Below are 16,966 nucleotides of genomic sequence, written 5' to 3'. Positions count from 1 at the left end.
TTACAGAGGTGGAAATTGGGACCTGAGAGGTTAAGCTTCATATCCAAGGTTACCTAGCCAACAAACAATAGGACTGAACCCAAGTTTGGCTGCCACCGAAGATCTAATGCACTGTCACCCAGAGTCTCTTAGTGAAAGGATTCAGAAGGCAAAGAACTCCAGACATTTCGAATTCAGTGAACAGGCTCCTCAGGCCTCCAGCCTGCCCTGGAATCCTGTCGATCCATATTGCTTACCTCCCCCACATGCAGAATGAAGACAACTACCTTCACAGCCCTTTTCAAAGTCCTCCTGCCCCCACCCCAACTTGCACCTCCTGGGGCCACATCTCAAAGCCTGAAAAGAAATTAGTGGTTCCCACTATTGAGAAGAGGGAAGAAAAGAACTCCAGGTCAAGACACCTAAGTTCGAGCCTTCCTCATTCTGCTGATGTGACCCAGGGAAAGTCTCTTCTCCCTGGGTTTTCTCGAAGGGGAGGTGGAATCCTAGATTTCAAAAGCCCTTCTGCCTCAGACATCTGGGATCCTTGGCTGTGTGTCTGTGGGAGCCTTTGCTGTGGCTTCTCCCCGGCAGGGAATGGGGTAGGCAGGTCAGCGTTTTTCCCACTGCTTAGAACTGACTGTTTATCTCCCCCACTGGCTGTGAGCGCCTCCAGAATGGGGACTGGGTTTTAGTATTGGCTGCAACTCTGGCTCCTGATACAGTCTGGAATGCCCCAGGTGCTAAATATTTGTTGAATGAATTTTGCCACCTTTCACCTAAGAAGAGATACTTCCTCCCCCTGCCCCCAGGACTCCCTAAGAGACAGAATAAAGAGTCATAAAAGTTTATTATATGAAAGAAAGAGCATGGCTTCTGTACATCTATTTACAGAACAGACATACTTATTTACAGCCAGATGGAGGCCTTGGTGTCAGTGGGGAGCAGATGCCTGGAGAAGAGTGAGGAGGCGTGAAGAGCCTCCCATGGCTCAAACACACGACACCTCAACAGGAAGGGGAGAAGCAGACGCTGGAGAAAGGAACCAGGGTTCCGGCTCTTCCTGAAGGGAGACTTGGTGTGCATGTGGCGGGTGGGATGGAGCCCAGAGCCTCTGCAGGACCCTGGAGGTGAAGGGCGATCCTGGCATTGAGCCCAGAACGTTCTTGGGCTGATCACAGTGTCCCTGGGGTGCTCCGGGGAAAGCTCTGTGCCCCTCTGTCCCCGTTGCTGCCTGCAGCTTACAGAGGGGAAGGGTCTGTGTGGGTCACAGCTCGCTGGATCGGACGGCAGGCTCCAGTTTGTGGGACAGGGCAGTGAGAACCTTGTCGAACTTCTCGTAGCGCCGGGCTTGGCTGCTGCTGGCACCCTGGCTGCCCCAGAGGAGGCGCATCTGGAACTCAGTGCTGAACACCTCCAGGAGCTCTGGCCGGGCCTGAAACCCTGCGGGGCGGGGCAGAGGGGTCCATCATGCAGCTGGGGAGGCTGGGGCTCGCGCCTGGGGTCACCCCATCCCTCCCTCCAGTTCTGCAGGGATTCGACATGGATTGTTGATGGACATGGCCACGCAATTTAGCACCAAGTATTTGCCCTATTATTTGCAACATATAATTTAAAAATGACTAGGAGATAAAATATTAATATTAATTTGGGGGGATCTTGGGTGATTTTTCTTCTTTTTTTTTTTTTTTGTATTTTTCTGTAAGTTACAATTTTTTCCCTAAGAAACATATATACATTTTATTAGTCAATGCAAAAATAAATTTTTTTTTTTTCTTAAAAAGAAAAAGTCAGGACAGACATACACCAGAATAATCACGGCAATAATCTCAGGGTAATTGTGGGTGATTTTTTTAAATTTTGTTTTTGCTCAGCTGTAATTTCCAATTTGTCTACAGTAAATTTTTATGACTTAACTAATACCCAAAGCGGTGAAAGATGGATTGTCTGAAGGCCTTTCTCTCTGCTCCTTTCAGGAGAGGAAGCTCTACCTTTCAACTAGACTGAGGAGCAGGGCAGGGCAGGGCCAGGGAGGTAGGGCCAGTCGGCCTCAGCCCCTGGGCCCCAGGCCAAGTGTTTTGCAAACAACTAGTGAAGTAGGCCTGTTAGGATACCCACTTCACATATGAGGAAACTGAGGCTCGGAGATGCTAAAGACACACTGAGATGTGATCTGTGGTGCACTTTGAATCTTTTCTGTGTCCACCTGGTGCCTGCCACTAACCACTGCTTGTTGAACTGATGAGTGAGGAAGAAAATGAATGAGAAAAATGAGTCAGGGAAACAGGGCAGGAAAGAGGGGTGGAGAAATAGGAATGGACATTTGGAGGAAAGGGGAGAGCAAAGGCCGCAGGACCAGTGACCGTCTTGCCCCCAGGATGTGACCAGGGAACTCACCCTGCAGCTTGACCTCAGCGTTGGTGTGGTACAGGCCTCCGTGGTGTGCCACTGTGCGGGCAGCCTCCAGGTGGGCCAGCACCACCTCCACGCCATGCTCCGTGCTGCCCCAGGGCTCCGGGCCCTCAGCAGGGGCTGTGTCACATTCCAGCAGAGTGATGAGAGGCAGTATGTGGGGAAATGTGGTGTTGCTCAGCGGGGGGCCTTCTGCAGGGGAGGAAGCAGTGGGCGCTTAGAGACCCTGGAGTTCCCCCCCCATCTCACCGCACTCCCCCTTCCCATGCCCCCCCCCGCCCCCACTCCCGCCTTACTGCCCGCAGCCCTCCCAGAAACTGAGATGCGAAAGGGGGAAGGGAAAGGGCCTGTCTGGAGTCTCAGGAAGCCTCCAGGGCTCCTGACTCAGGGGATAGATGATCTTTCCTTACAGCTGAACCCACCTGGCCTTGGCCCAGCCCCAGCCCTAAGGGCCCAGCCTGGACCTGGACTCAGCTTACACAGTCCCCGGGGGCAGAGTAAGTGCACAGAAAATGGCTCGCACTGAGTTCAGTCAATCTCTTATCGTTATCCACACCAGGAAATTCTTTGCTGGCCCAGAGAGGGCTGCAAGCTGTGGAAGGTCACACAGGAAGGTGGGAGAGGTACCTTTGCCCTCGTTGAGGCTTTTGAGAAATGGCTTGAGCTTCTTCTCATAGAGGATGGCACCTTCTGTGTGTCGCTGCCGCAGGGTTATCCATGTCTGCTCCAGCCGGACAATCTGGGAAGACCAGACTGTGAGTGACCAGCCAGGAAAGGGGCCTGCAGGGGCCACAGACCACCTTGCTGAGAGGACACCCAGATGTGGGATAATAATTATTATTATGGTCGCCATTCATACATATATCGGGGACGGTGCTAACTGACTGCTTTGCATGTGTCTCTCGTGAAGCCCTCGCAACAACCCATTTTACAGATGAGGAAACTAAGACTCAGAGATGGAAATGACTTGCCCAAGGTCATTCCAAAAATAATGGGCAGAGCTGGAAGTTGAACCACTGTCTTTGAGATCCCAAGGTTGCTATTTACTAGGCATGGGAGAGTGGATGAGTTTCCAGCTCTGAAATTAGACAGACCTGGTTTGAATCCCAACTTCTTCAGCCTCTGATTGTGTGACCTTAGGCAAGTATTGCTCTGCCCCAATTTCTCCATAAGTAAAATGGGGACAACAAAGACATTTACTTCATGAGATTGTTTTGAAGAATCAGTGCTTATAAAGTACTTAGCGTAGCATCTAGCATACAGTAAGTGCTCACAAAATGATAGCCATTTTATATGTATACTTTATACTCCTATATTGTTCCTTGTTCATTTTACAGGTGGGGAAACTGAGGCCCAGAGAAGAGGAAAGAGTTGCTCTCAGAACAGCTCCGCGCTTAGAGAGCTCAGCTCTTCCAGTTGCCCTGTCACCAGCGCTGCAGAGAAAGTCACAGAGTTCTTCCTGAACCAACGCACAGCCATCCCAAAGGAATATGTCCCAGGGCTCTTCCAGACAGTCTATGGGATGCCCCTTTCTGCGCGGGCCCCTCACTACCTGGGCCATATCCAGGGCGCCCATGACTGCAGCGAAGCTGAACATGTTGCCCATGGTCCCCCGAAGTTCAGCCGCCAGCTGGATGGTCTTATGCAGAAGTGCTGCCCGCTCCTCAGCAGAGCCGGTGCAGCCCAGGATGTCCACAGCCAGCATGATGGACATGGTGTGGAACCTATTGAAGAGGCCAGGTCAGAGGGGCGGGGCCAAGGACTCAGCTTGGCAGGAAGGGGCCCTGCCGCTCCCCTGCTGTTGCAGCGGGGCCGGAGAGCTGAACCCAAACTGAGAGGTTGTTAAAGGGTCAATGAGATTAGGGGGCGCCGCCAGAGTGAGGGGCGCGGCCAGAAGCCCTTGAGCGCCTGGCTGAGGGGCTTGTGATTGATCAGGGAAATTGGGAAAGAGAAGCCAGAGCTGATGGGGCTTTTGGACTGTGACTGGTCAAGAGGATGCAAAGGTGAGACCGGAGATAAAGGACTCAGTCTTTGAGAAACCAGAATTTCTTGGAGCTAAATAACAAGTTGCGATTGGTCAATGGGGTAGGGGGCGTGGCCAGAACCCGGGCTGGGAGACTGTGATTGGCCAACCAGCCACAGCAAAAGGACTGGAGGTAGCCCGGGGATTCCCCGCGCGGCCCTTGAGCGCTGGTGCTTGCCTTACCTTTCCAGCAGGTCTAGTCGTAGCTGCCGGCCATGGGGGAGGGTGAGCAGCTCCATGCCCCAGCGGACTCCCATTAGGGTCTGCATCTCCTTGGTAACGCCCAGTATCCTAGCAACCTGCAAGGACGCCCAGAGGGCTGATTAATTTCCTGTCGTGGCTGGCCCAAGCCATCTGGGAATCAAGAGAGCTTTGCCTAAGCGGGCAGCCTGGCTGGGAGGTCGGGTTTGAATTCCGGATCTACTGTTAACTCTCTAAAATGGAGCAAATGAGCCTTGTTTTCCTCATCCGATAAATGGAAAAATGCCCAGAGGTCTCTGACATGTTAAATATTCAGTTGAGGTTAAGGACCAGGACTACCTTATTCCAAAAGGCAAACCTAAGTCCCAGGGAGAGAAAGGGCTTATCCAAGGTCACACACTGGCCCTAGAACCCAGCATTGTTCCCTTCACACCTCCGTGTCCTTCACAGAGCAACATCTGTGCAGTCTCTTTTCTTGCTTGCTGAGCTGTGAGACCAGAGTGACCAAGTAACCAGCGCCCTCCAAACTTCAGAAGGAGAAACTGAGATGCGGAGAGAGTCGGAGTCCTTAGATGGGCAAAAATTCGTTCAAAGCAAACACCCCTGCCTTTGACAATTTATGGGCGCAGGTAAAGAGTTTTGCTTATTTTGTCCACCAGAGGGCGTGGGGGCGGTGAGTAGGGTCTTCTCTCTTCCCTGGACCAGCCCTGGACTTTCACCAGGCTCAAAAAGTACCCCAGGAAGTCAGACGCCAATGGGTTTCGGGACTGCCTGATTCCAGTGCCAAACTGACATCTGGAGAAAGCAAAAATACCTTGGGTTTGGGGGGAGGGGGTTGCCTTTTTAAAAGAAGAAAATGGAGGCCCAGAAAAGCTATCGGCCCAGAGTCACGCAAGTTAAGGACAGCCATGAAGCCAGAACCCAGGTCCATTGGCTGTATTCCTCACTACCTTCACCCCTGTTCCAAAGCCAGGGGACAGGGATGCTACCTCTGTCCCAGCGTGTACCCAGCACCTACCAGGCAGTCAACCTTGGTGACATGCCGGGCCAATGTCCGGGCATCCACCTCGGCCAGCAGCTCCTTGACCCTGCGCAGGAGGCCCACCTCCAGGGGCCGGTTATCCTTGGGGATCAGTAGCGACTGGAAGGTGGCTGGGTTGAAGGAAGAGGTGGCTTCCACGATGGGGACTGTAAAGGCCCTGCCCCAGTCCCCCTCGGGGGCCCCATTTTCTGACAGTTCCTTTAGCCTCTCCCCGTAGCTCTTTGCCTGCCGGCTGGAGGCCTCAACTGTTGCCCATTCTCGGCCACGGATGGGAGGCTGGAGCTGGCAGTAATGGCCAGAGTCCGGGTCACTGTAGCTGCTGAGCGATGGTGATGGAGAGGCCTTGCAGAGGGTGTGGGAAGGGCTGGCATAAGGGCCCTTGTCCGGCTCCCCGGAAGGCTTTGGGGCACTTCCAGGACACAGCTGGGGTTCACTGGAGCGGCGGGTGACAGGGGAAGCAGGCAGTGTTGTGGCTGAGGAGGCTGCAGGGGTGGTGTGAACACGGGTCACTGTAGGGAGACAGAGGGAGAGGACTAGTTACTATGGCTCCCACCCAGTGAGGTTCCCCTACCTCCTGCCCAAAAGACAGTCTCCCTACAGACGGCAACCCAACTTCCCTGCACCCAGGCCGGGCCCAGAAGACTAGCAAATGGACCGGCCCTCAGCAATACTCTGAAATCATTGGCCCCCAGGAATCTGCACACAACCACTGAACTCTTTGGAAGAGCTTTCAGAGATTCAGGGAAGCTAAGTAAGCACTTGTTGGAGTTCATTGTGACACATGGAATTACTTCTTGATGAATTAGTGATAATGATTTGGTGGGTTCACATGTGCCAGGAGCTGGTGACATGCTGGAGATACACTGGTCAACAACAGTAAATCCATCATCCAAAATTAGAGGTGATGCTATTGAGTTCCTACTGCCTGTGAGATTTTTCTTTGTCCATTAACCCTCTCGACATCCTGTAAAGTAAGTTCTTTTGTGGTCTTCATTCTACAGATGAGAAAACTGAGGCTCAGAGACATAACCTGACTTGCCCAAGGTCACCCAGCCAGGCGGTGGGAGAGCTGGGATTTAAAACCCGGCTCCTGGGTGTGTAAGTATGCCAAGTTGCTTAGACATTGTCCCATCGATAACTGGAAACATTCTTCTTTTTTTTTTCTTCCAGAAATGAACAAGTGGTGTGTTTCTACAATGTACATTTTCTTTGTATTTGAAAAAGCTCAGCAGTCTGAACTTTCTGCTCAGCTTCACTGTGAACTAAAAACTACTCTAAAAAATAAAGTCCATTTAAAAGAAAAAAAAAAGCAAAAAAAACATAACATGGCAAACTTGGTTTGGGCCGGCCATTTGAAATCGGGGCTCTCTTGGTCCCAGTCGATGCAGGGACCAGCAGAGCGTCCTACACGCATAACCAATGAGGCTGTGCTGCTGCGTGAGGTGAGTGTATCGTACAGCCTTTGAGCCCAGGTTTGGTAACACAGTGAGCTTCCAGCAGACTTCATGCATTCCGGAAACTACTGGAAAGCACTGAAAACTACTTCATGCACGGTGCCTGGTATCCAGTAGGGGCTCGATAAACTGTTGCTAAATGAGCAAACCATGGATCTGATTTGCATGTCGACCTTAATAGTTCTGCTAGCAGGTTTGTAGTGTAAGTTCTTGTAGGGTCTTGCTCTTAGAAAAGAGATAGCGACACACATAATCACACCCGGTAACAGAACTCATCAAAAACACGTGCGCACACAAGGTCATTGACGCCAGACTGCCACCAGATGCCCCCACCTGCCCTTATCCCCTCCACTGGCCATACCGGTACTGTAGGCAGGGGAGCTGGGGCTCTCGGAGATGGGAGACATGGGCGAGTGCAGGTCTGGGATCTGGTCCATGCTGAGGGCACAGTTGCGGATGGATTCTCGGGGGTGGGGTAGTGATGTGCTGTGGAGCAGACACCTTCATGAGCAGAGGACCCAGAGGTTGGGGTCCTCAGCCAGCCAAAGGACCCCCTCCCCACCTCTGCTTCCTCCCTAGATCTGCAGAACTTCAGAGGCAGAAAGGGCTCAGAGATTATCGAGTCCAACTTTCCACTTGACAGGTACAAAAACTGAAGCCCAGAGGAGGAAGGGGTTGTGCAGTCCACTTGGAGAACTGTCTGGGAAGGCGGGCTAGCAGGAAGGATGAGGAGCCCCAGGGAGCCAGGCCTGCCAATCTGACCCCTCCTCACTGCTCCCATGCTATGCTCAGGGTTCCTGGATCACACATGGCCTGTGGCACCAGTACCATCACTGGTTCTAAACCACAGGCCAGCGGCTGCTGCCCACAGGGTATCCAACCATCAGTTCCTTGGCTGACAGCCCCTAGCCCCAGGGATATGATACATATCCAAGCATTAGTGGCCCAGAATGACAGGTCTTTCTGCAAACAGCCAGGGAAGCCATTGAAATTAGGAGCACAGACTTTGGGGTCACAGACCTGGGCTTGAATGTCAATCTTACCTCTCTCAACCTAGCAAGCGGCTTCCCCTCTCTAGGCCTATTTCCTCATCTATAAAATAGGGGCATGGACAGGAGCTACTGCCCAGCGGGGCGTGAACAAAGAGAGCACTCAGCACAGGGCTAGGTGCACAGCCAGCCTCGGGAATGATTTGCTGCTGTGGCCTTTCCTGGGATCCGGGCCTGGTCTGACCTAGCCCCAGAGGCAACTGCGCGTCATCAAAGTGTTGCTAAGAACATTCCATTCTCTGTGTGGTGGTTTGTAAACAGCAAAGCCCTCCGTTCTGATGTTCACCTTGGCCTCGCTAGATGAGGTGGGGAGGAGGATCACCGGGGAAAGGCACCAGGCGCTCTGCCTGGGATAGGGCAGTACCCAGGGTCCCCCTTGAGCGAGAGGGGGCTGTCCCAGCGCGGGCGCTTTACAGGCAGGAGCGCGGAGGTGAGAGGAGTGACAAGGCCGAGGGGCACACAGCCGGTGGGAGCAGAGCTGGGACTGCACCCTGCGAGCCCTGCGTGGCCTCGCCGGCGCGGCCCGCCCTCCCTCCTGTTCCCTGCACACTGGGGCCCCAGGTCAGAGTGACGGGGCCTCCCCTTTCTCACCAGCACTCTCATTACGGAACCCCCAGTTGACGAGTGGGGAGACTGAGGCTGAGTGTGGTGTCCTGGCTTACCTGGTGGGGCAGCCGTCGCTGCGGGTGACTTTGTCGGCGGTGAGTCCGTCGGTCATGGTGACACTGCGCCGCTTCATGTGGCTGCCCTTGGGGCCCGAGGGGCTGGCGGGGCTGGCAGCCTTGCCCCCGCCCTGGCCCAGGCCATAGCAGGCCTCCAGGTAGCGCAGCGGGAAGGTGCGGTTGACAGGGCAGTAGATGATGGCGCCACTCTGCTCCGACACCGCCTTCCGGCTGCCCACGTGGTACCGCACGAGGGCGGGCACGTGGTCGAAGCTCTCCTGCTCGAACAGGTACTGGATGTGGGTGTAGCTCTCGCCCGCCTTCACCACCACCTTGTTGATCTTGAAGTGCAAGGCCTGGTTGTGCCACCGGCACGTGAGCACATAGTCGCCCAGGCTGGTGAGCGAGTCCCGGATGAGGAAGTCGCCATTGCGCTGCACCAGCGTCTCTGAGACCTGCAGGAGGCAGGCTGGGCTCAGGCATGGCAGGGCAGGGTCAGGAGAGGGCCACACCCAGGATCTTGGGGACAGGGTAAACAGAGACATCTCAGGCAACTCAACCAGAGGCTCTGGGTCTGAGGCAACACAAAGAGGCTCAGAAACGTCAGGCCTCATCACCCTGGAATGGAAGTCACGGGGACACAGGGTCTGGGGAACTGGGGTCGCCATGATCTGGAACTCAGTTTCAGACCTACCCCTTCCCTCCCTCACGTTGGGCAGAGGGACGACCCCGGCTCTTCCAAACACCCAGTGTTCGTGCCTGTCTCTGGCTGCCCTCAAGCCTCTTCCTCTGCCTGGAATATCCTGCCCCGCCCTGCCCCCGATCACCTGGTGAACTCCTTTCCATCTCGCAATAACCCCTCTCCTCAACAACCCCCTCGGGGCTCACCCACACTCCCGGCTGGCACCCCACTCTTGCACTTCTCCCACTGGGCTCTGACCGTCCGCCTGCCCATCAGCTCCCACCGTGGAGCACCGGCCCTCAAGGGAAGCCACCACCTGTTTGATCTTTGCATCCCGAGTGCCCAGCACAGGGCCTGGCGGAGCTGACAAAGATCTACAGCATGAATGAAAGAGGAAACAGGTGACTATCAGCCTGAGTGTGAGTCTCAGCCCGAAAACTCAACGTTGCCCAAACTGAGCAGCCTAAGGACTGATACTCATTAACCAAAACATACAGGAGGCTGATGTATAGGCCCATAACAAAACAGTAAAAAAAAAAATAGTAATAACAACAACAAAGGACAATGTTCCTTGAACTCACTGCATGTCGGACATCATGTTAGGCACTTACTATTATTTCATTTAATTCTCACACTAGCCCTTTGAGTTAGGTACTCTTATTATCCTCCATTTTACAGAGGAGAAAACTGAGCCTCAGAGAGGTGAAGTGACTTGTCCAAGGTCATACAGTCAGTAAATAGCAGAACTAGACCTCATCCTGGTAGTCCACTCTGATAGAACCCCACCAAGCAATAGATCAGAGCCTTTCTGGACTGGGGCTGGCTGAGCGGTGGGTGAAAGGGTCTAGGGCTGAGGTCCCAGCTCAGGACCCACTCACCTCACGGGGGATGCGGCCATGGTACCAGGCATGGCTACGGAGGTCTGTGCTGCTGAGCTTGAGTTCTTCTTCCAACTCCTTGTGCAGTTTCTCAGGCGATGAGTCCAGGATGTACTTCTCCTTGGAGAACTGGGCAGGAGACAGCGAGAATGGACATCCAATCCGAAGCCCCCTTCCTCCTTCCCTCCCAATCTCCCCCTACCCCAGGTGAACCCATTCTATCCCAGGACCCTGGCAACACTTAGCACAGGGGCCAGAATGGTCCTTACCCATTTCTTTACTCTTGCCTGGATGGGGACTTCCTGGCAAGAGTAAAGAAATCTCAGTTCCGCCAAACAGTGCCTACTGTGTTCTAGGCACTGTACTATGTGCCACGGGTAAGTGAGGCAATTAAATAAACCAGGCCCTTTCTTCAAGCAAGCCTCCGGTCTAAGAGGGAAGGAAAAGCCACATGAGCACTTGAACAGACTGTGGTCAGCACCATAGTACTGGACAGCGGCAAAGAGCAGGGTGGCTTTTAGACGGGAGGGCATGAAGCTAGGTGAGGTCAAACGGTCCAGGAATGCTTCCTGGATGAGACGGCAATAAGAAAACACTCGTTATGCACCAGAGACACCAAACTGATGTTAAAGTGAGTGGAGGGGGAAGTTCTATGGGTGAATCTGGAAGGTAAAGCAGCAGGTACCTGGCAAAGGCATGGACAAAAACATAGAGTTGGGTGGCAAGGATATATTTGGGGACAGTGAATTATACGGTGGAAGGGTAAGAGAGAAAGTTATCAACAGGGGAACAGAGGCCTCCAAACAAGCATCCTGTTGTCCTTTACAATTCCCAAGTCCCTTTCCTCCTTGCCATCTCAAGCAATCCTTGCCAGATTGGGAAACCAGAGCCCAACAGGGAAGCCCAAGGTCACTCAGTGGAGATAATGGCCAGAACCCCCTGTTTCCACCTGCCCGAGGGGGACATTCCTGGTTTTCTTGTTTTGTGGCCTGGGGTTGGAGGCCTAAGGGCAATCAGAAGGGAGTCCCAATGGCCAGGTATGCCCCCGCCACAAAGCCCAGCCCGACCCTGGCTGTGCTGTGCTCAGAGTTCTTTGAGCCTTGTTTTTTTCCTCTGTAAAAAGGGTACAATGATGAATCCTGCCTCACCGAGTTGCAAGGATGAAAGGAGATAATACTCCAGAGTACTATGACTAGCCCGCAGATGTCCTTGTCACTGTGAGGGCATGTGGCATTGCTTCTTCACCCTTCCTTCAACTCTAGACCCCACAGATGGCTTCTCCAGGACAGCTAGGTCTGGCCCCCAAATGGTCAGATGACAGGACAGATAAAGGGGGGCACTAAAAGACCTGGGTTCAGCCCAGGTGACTGTCTTTTCCTTAGGACCCGCTACTCACAAGGGTTTGAGGGTCTTTCCATCCGTTCCCTGCCTCACTAGACCTTCCACAGATCTCAGAGCCTAACTTTGCAGCTCCATTTTCCACCCCTCAGCGTGCCTTAATCTACACTTCTCCCAAGACACCCTGATTCTCAGCTTCAGAGATGTCTGACTCCATTATTTCAACATTGATTAAGCCCCAACTCTGGGACAGGTCTTGCGCCAGGGGCTGAGGCCTCAAGGACATCAGGACAGGTGGCCTCTGCCCTAGGAGAGCCACATAGACCCTAACAAGTAATTCTAGGGTTTCTGAATGTCCAAGATGCACAGTGAGCTCTGGGAGCAGTTGAGAATGTCCCTCCTCATCGAGTCAGGGAGTGGAGTCCCTGAAGAGGTGATGTTTCCAGTGCAGCCCAAAGAGGGACTGGATGAGCCAAGCAAAAGCATTGGATGGGGGACAGACAGGCGGGCAGATGGGCAGGGAAGAGCTTCTGGGAAGAGAGTGGTAAAGTCAGGGCCCTATGAGCAGAGCCAAAGCCCTGGGGGTGGGGTGGGGGAGGGAGGTGAGAAGCTTCAAAGGGGCCGGGGGTGGCAGGGGCAGATGGCAGGGTTGTGATGCTGCCTTAGGGAGCTGGGGTTTACCCAGAGGCCACAGCAGAGCCACGGAAGATTTTCTTAGTGTTGGAGGTAGGTTCAGCCTGCTGTGTAGAGAGTGATCTAGTGTTTTCCAGACACTGGCAGGGCAGGGTAGGGCAGAGGGGAAAGGGTTGGGGGAAGGGCATTTAGGGCACCATTGATTGGGTGTCGGGGAAGAGGCGGGGAGGCCCAGGGCTGCACAGAAACCTGCAGTTCTCCACAGGGTTTCATATTCTCCGGGACCCTTGGCCTCCCCTTATATCACACCACGCGCCCCGAGGACCAAAGAAGACACCAGCTTTCTAGGGCCCTTCTCCTTGACAAGCAGCATGCAGTTGAGAACTTGCCCAGATCCCCTAGCTAGAGCAGGAGGAATACGGGACAAAGAAGGGGAGGGGGCTGTGTGGTAAAGAACCTGGTCCCGCGACTCTGCCTGCCACTGTGTGACCTTGAGCCAGTCACTTTCCCTCTCCGAACCTGGGTATCCTCACCTGTAAATGGGGGTGGGACAGGGGGCTTCACTTTTCCAGCCATAATCAATAGTCTAGGAGAATCCGGGGCAGGGGGCAACTTGGTCCTCTCACACATTCGAGGGTGAGGAACCCTAGGGTCCCTGTGCCCTCCTCACCCTCACGGGGAGGGAGCGGGAAGAAGGGGTAGGGCCGGAGCGTTGCAGCATCCCCGCGCTCGGCGCACTGCTATTGGCCAGAGATGATCTCACCGCCTCCCAGCCTGCGTTCACCTGATTGGCCGGTGCGGGGATGCTGCGCTCCGCCGCCGGCGCGGCCGTCATTCAGGCGGGCTCCGAGCGTGTGTGTGTGAGCTCAGGGCAGCGCAGAGGTGACGCGCCCGGCGTCCCCCAGGGACTCAGGAGGCAAAAGCACGGAGACCCCTGGTCAGGATCTTAACCCCTTCCCACCAGCCTGAGCCCAGCAAAGCCCCCTCTAGTTTTTCTAGTCTGGCAATCTCAAGCAAAACCATCTCCAGATGATGCTCCGCAGAGAGGCGGGGTCCGGGTCCTCCCCTCCACCCCCTTCCGTTTAACCCTTTCACCGCACCACGTCGTCCGGCACTGCCCCGCCAGCTGGCCTGAGAGCCCAGCGCCCAGAGCGTGCCCCAGGCAGCCTAGAGGACAGGAGGGCAGCAGACGCTCTGACCCCAGCCCCTGGGACCTGCAGCAACATTTCTGCTTCACGCCCCGCTCTCGGACTTCGACCCCAAGCCCAGCGCTCCCGGTACAATGGGAAGCCAAGCTGCCCGGGTCAGCCGCAGGAGCCGGAGAGCTCGCTTGAGGTCCGGCAGGACGCCGGGGACCCCCATCTCCCGATACCTAAAGCCCCAGCTCAGCTCCCTCCTGCGGAGAAGGCAGGACCAGAACGGCAGCCCCCGCAGCCCCGAGTCCCGAGTCCCGGGAGTGGCAGCCAGACCCTCACCCTGAAGAGCGTCCGGTGCCCAGAGGTGAGGCTGGGGCGACCCCGCCCCCTCCCGCAGCCCCGCAGCCCGCAGCCCCCTGCCCAGCTAGACCCTGCGCGGCCTCGCGGCGCTGCGGCTCCCAGCTCCTGGGCCCGTGGCCGAGCGGCCGGGGGTCCCAGCCCCGAGCGCCTGGCGGGGGCCGTGCCACCCCCTCACCTGCACCTGCACGAAGGAGCCACGGTAGAAGCAGCAGGCGGCTGCTGACAGGGCGCTCCACAGGCTGCAGCGCTCGGTCATGATGCGGCCGGGTGGCCGGGGCCGGGACAGTGCGGGGGGCGGCGACCGGCGGGGCAGGGGCACGGGGGCCGACCGGGCTGGGCACCGGCTGCGCGTGCCTCTCGGCGGCGCGATTACCTCATCGCCTTGTCGGGGGAGGAGCGGGGAGGCGGGGCGGGGAGACCCCACCCTCCAGCCGGCCAGGGGAGAGGAGGGGGCCATTGTTCCTCCCTCCGCCCTCCCCTCAGCCTCCGCCCCCCCGCGCTCCAGCCCCACGCGCCCCGGCTCCCTGGAGTAGGGAGATGCGGAGCAGAGGACCTGCCAAGGGAGGCAGCGGGGTGAGGTGGGAACCCCTGGGCCGGCGAGGGGAGTCCTGCCTTTCCCACTCGCCGCACCCCTCACTGACCCTGAGCGGGCAGAGACTTTGAATTAAATCCTATCTAAAACTGGAAAAATCCCTGTGTATGTTTGGCGAAATCCTTTGTGGCCTCAGGAAATCTCCCAGAGCCCAGGATTTCTCCTCTCTGAATTGGAATCAGGGACTCTGCGGAGAATCGCGGGATATTCGATCGAGCGCCTCTGGGGTGCGGAGAGCCAGTGAGCTAGTGGTTAGGGCACCAGCCTGGGGTTGAGAGCGCTGTCTCCACCTCCACCCCACCAGCCTCTTCTGTGGGATCCCAGATGTCATCTAGAAAACATAGCCGTGCTGACCTCGCGGAAGTCTTGTGAGCATTGGCTGAGCTGATGCATGTAAGTTGCCAGGCATAAAGTAAGTGCCCAAGAAATGCATACTGTTATCGTCAAGCTTAGTGTCTTAGAAACTGGACTTTTTGTGCTAGAATCATAGGCTCTCCAATGCAAAGGGAGTCAGTGCTGAGTCTGCATCGGTCAGGCCTGGGGTTCAAATCTTTTTGACAGACTGTGTGACCTAAAGCAGATGAGTCCACCTCTCTGGATCCTAGTTGTATGTTTGGTTGTTTTCTGTAAATACTTCTGAACCTCTGAGCATGGAGCTTGGAATTTATGGCCTTGGAACTTTAGAATTCTTCCCTTAGAATGAAAGTATTCACATCAGGGTCTGAGAATCCTGGAATTCTGGAAGCCGAGTACCTTAGGGTAGGAATGAACTTTTAGAAACTTGACTATCGATTCCACCCTCATCTGAGGCTTGAAGCTAAAACTAACATTCCTTTGACTTCATCCTTTAGGGGATTTCTCAATCAGTTCCAGTGAGTGGGTATTATTTCTTTTATGATATTTTTAATTACATTTTTAGCCCCATAAACTAAAGGAAAAATACAAAGCAAATAATCCTCACAGGGATCTCGCTACCATCATCAGTGATGGAGCATCATCAATGCCTTGCCAGGCAGCTGGGATTAGTGGGGTGCTGAATTATGCCCCCTCCCCGCGTGTTCTCTCTCCACTGGCTTTGGTGCTGGTTCTCCCCGAAGCCTCTTTCCTCCCGCGGTATGCAGCTCTGGATGAGGAGACAGGGCTCCTGCTCAGCTCACCGCAGCCCTGGACTGCACTTCCTGGGCTCACCCAGCTTGCTTTCTGACCTTGCTCATGCTCTCGCCCCTGCCTGGACCACTTCACTGCTCATCTCTGCTTTATCTTTGTCTCCTTTCCAGCTTTTTGTTTGGGGAGGGAATGTCGGTGAGTGCTCCTGGTCAACTGCAATGGCTTGGATTCAGTGCCTCTTCCTCCAGAAAGTCTTCCGTGATCTTCCCCTCCCCAGCTCCTGAGCTGAAAGTCGCCCCCGACTTCTGAAGCTCCAAGGCCTTCTTACATGAGCCTTCTTGTGATGGGGGACAGCAATCTGAGCATTGCTCATACTGCCTCATTACTAGTCACTTACACAGAACTTTACACGCAGCATCTCAGGCGTTGGAATATCTTTAGGGCCTGGAGCCAGGCCATCCTGCTCTGTTCCAGACCCAGCTCTCCCTGGATTCATTGAGCATGAGTTCATTGAGCACACAGCAACCCTGGGTTGGAGGTGCTACTGTTACCCCATTTCACATAGGTGAACCCTGAGGCTCAGAGAGATGACACACACATCCCAAGTCATGTGGTAAATAGTGGCAGGTCTGGGACTAAAATTAGAATCTGCTACAAAACACAAAGCTAAACCACTGTGCGATTCTGCCCTGGCCCCCACATGGACAGGGAGCCCTTGAACACAGGGCCTGATGCTCCTCACCCCCTGCTGTATGCCCCGTACTCAGCAGGGGGCCTGGCTCAGGGTGTGTGCTCTTGGAAGTAGAGGGCCAAGGGCTTGGTCCATGGTCTTGGCTTCGAGTAAACTTGGACTGCAATCACAGTTCCCCCTGTAGTAGCTGTGTGGCTATGAGCAAGTCGCTGTACTTCTCTGAGCCTCAAGTTTCCCATCTGTATGTGGGCATAAGAAGCCTTTGCCGCCCTATGATGAGGGAAGAAGTCGAAGACCTCATTCACATAAAGAGCTCAAAACTGTCTCCCTTCCAGTCCTAGAGCAGGGCTTCGCGCACCATAGGAACTCAAAGTGTTATGGCGTATTATTGTTATTATCATAGTAATCTCAAAATTGCATTTTCAACATTCCCAGTACCCAGAACAAATTAAACTTGTGATAAATGTGAGCTGTGCCCATTATCTGCGATGAACTGAGTCATTCTTTTTTGCTCCCACCTCCTAGCACCAGCCCATGCTCAGGGGCTGGGTGCAATCAACACCACGGTCCTTGCATAGAGACACCCTTGGGCCCTGTCCAGCTGGCACGGGGGTAGGATCTGCTGGTAACAAGTATCGGGATGTCCTGAGTGTGGGGCCAGGGGAGAATGGTGGAAGGCACGGGAAGAAGATGCTGGGAGTGAAAGCAGACCCCGAGCGCTGTCCTC

At 54.8% G+C, this 16,966-nt stretch overlaps 1 protein-coding gene across 3 annotated transcripts in view; it reads right to left on the bottom strand.

Moving 5' to 3' along the window:
* Positions 1-810: 810 nt before the first annotated feature.
* Positions 811-16,966, bottom strand: part of SH2D3C (SH2 domain containing 3C) — a 28,625-nt gene continuing 12,469 nt past the window's right edge. For 2 of the 3 annotated variants that reach the window (XM_016163692.2, XM_016163693.2), the window contains 9 exons: positions 10,383-10,511; positions 8,823-9,277; positions 7,473-7,597; positions 5,634-6,166; positions 4,598-4,713; positions 3,944-4,115; positions 3,019-3,130; positions 2,377-2,583; positions 811-1,422 (listed from right to left, as the gene is read on the bottom strand). In XM_016163692.2, coding sequence (XP_016019178.2) covers positions 1,247-1,422; positions 2,377-2,583; positions 3,019-3,130; positions 3,944-4,115; positions 4,598-4,713; positions 5,634-6,166; positions 7,473-7,597; positions 8,823-9,277; positions 10,383-10,511 — 2,025 coding nt within the window. In that variant the 3' untranslated portion in view covers positions 811-1,246. Of the gene's footprint in view, positions 1,423-2,376; positions 2,584-3,018; positions 3,131-3,943; positions 4,116-4,597; positions 4,714-5,633; positions 6,167-7,472; positions 7,598-8,822; positions 9,278-10,382; positions 10,512-14,024; positions 14,262-16,966 lie in introns of those variants that run through there. The other variant, XM_016163694.2, reaches the window with a different exon arrangement.

The sequence above is a fragment of the Rousettus aegyptiacus genome, unplaced genomic scaffold (assembly GCF_014176215.1).
Source record: "Rousettus aegyptiacus isolate mRouAeg1 unplaced genomic scaffold, mRouAeg1.p scaffold_m13_p_3, whole genome shotgun sequence".
NCBI classification, from domain to species: domain Eukaryota; kingdom Metazoa; phylum Chordata; class Mammalia; order Chiroptera; family Pteropodidae; genus Rousettus; species Rousettus aegyptiacus.
The sequence above is the reverse complement of the archived record's forward strand: the minus strand, read 5'-3'. Positions and strand labels throughout refer to the sequence as shown.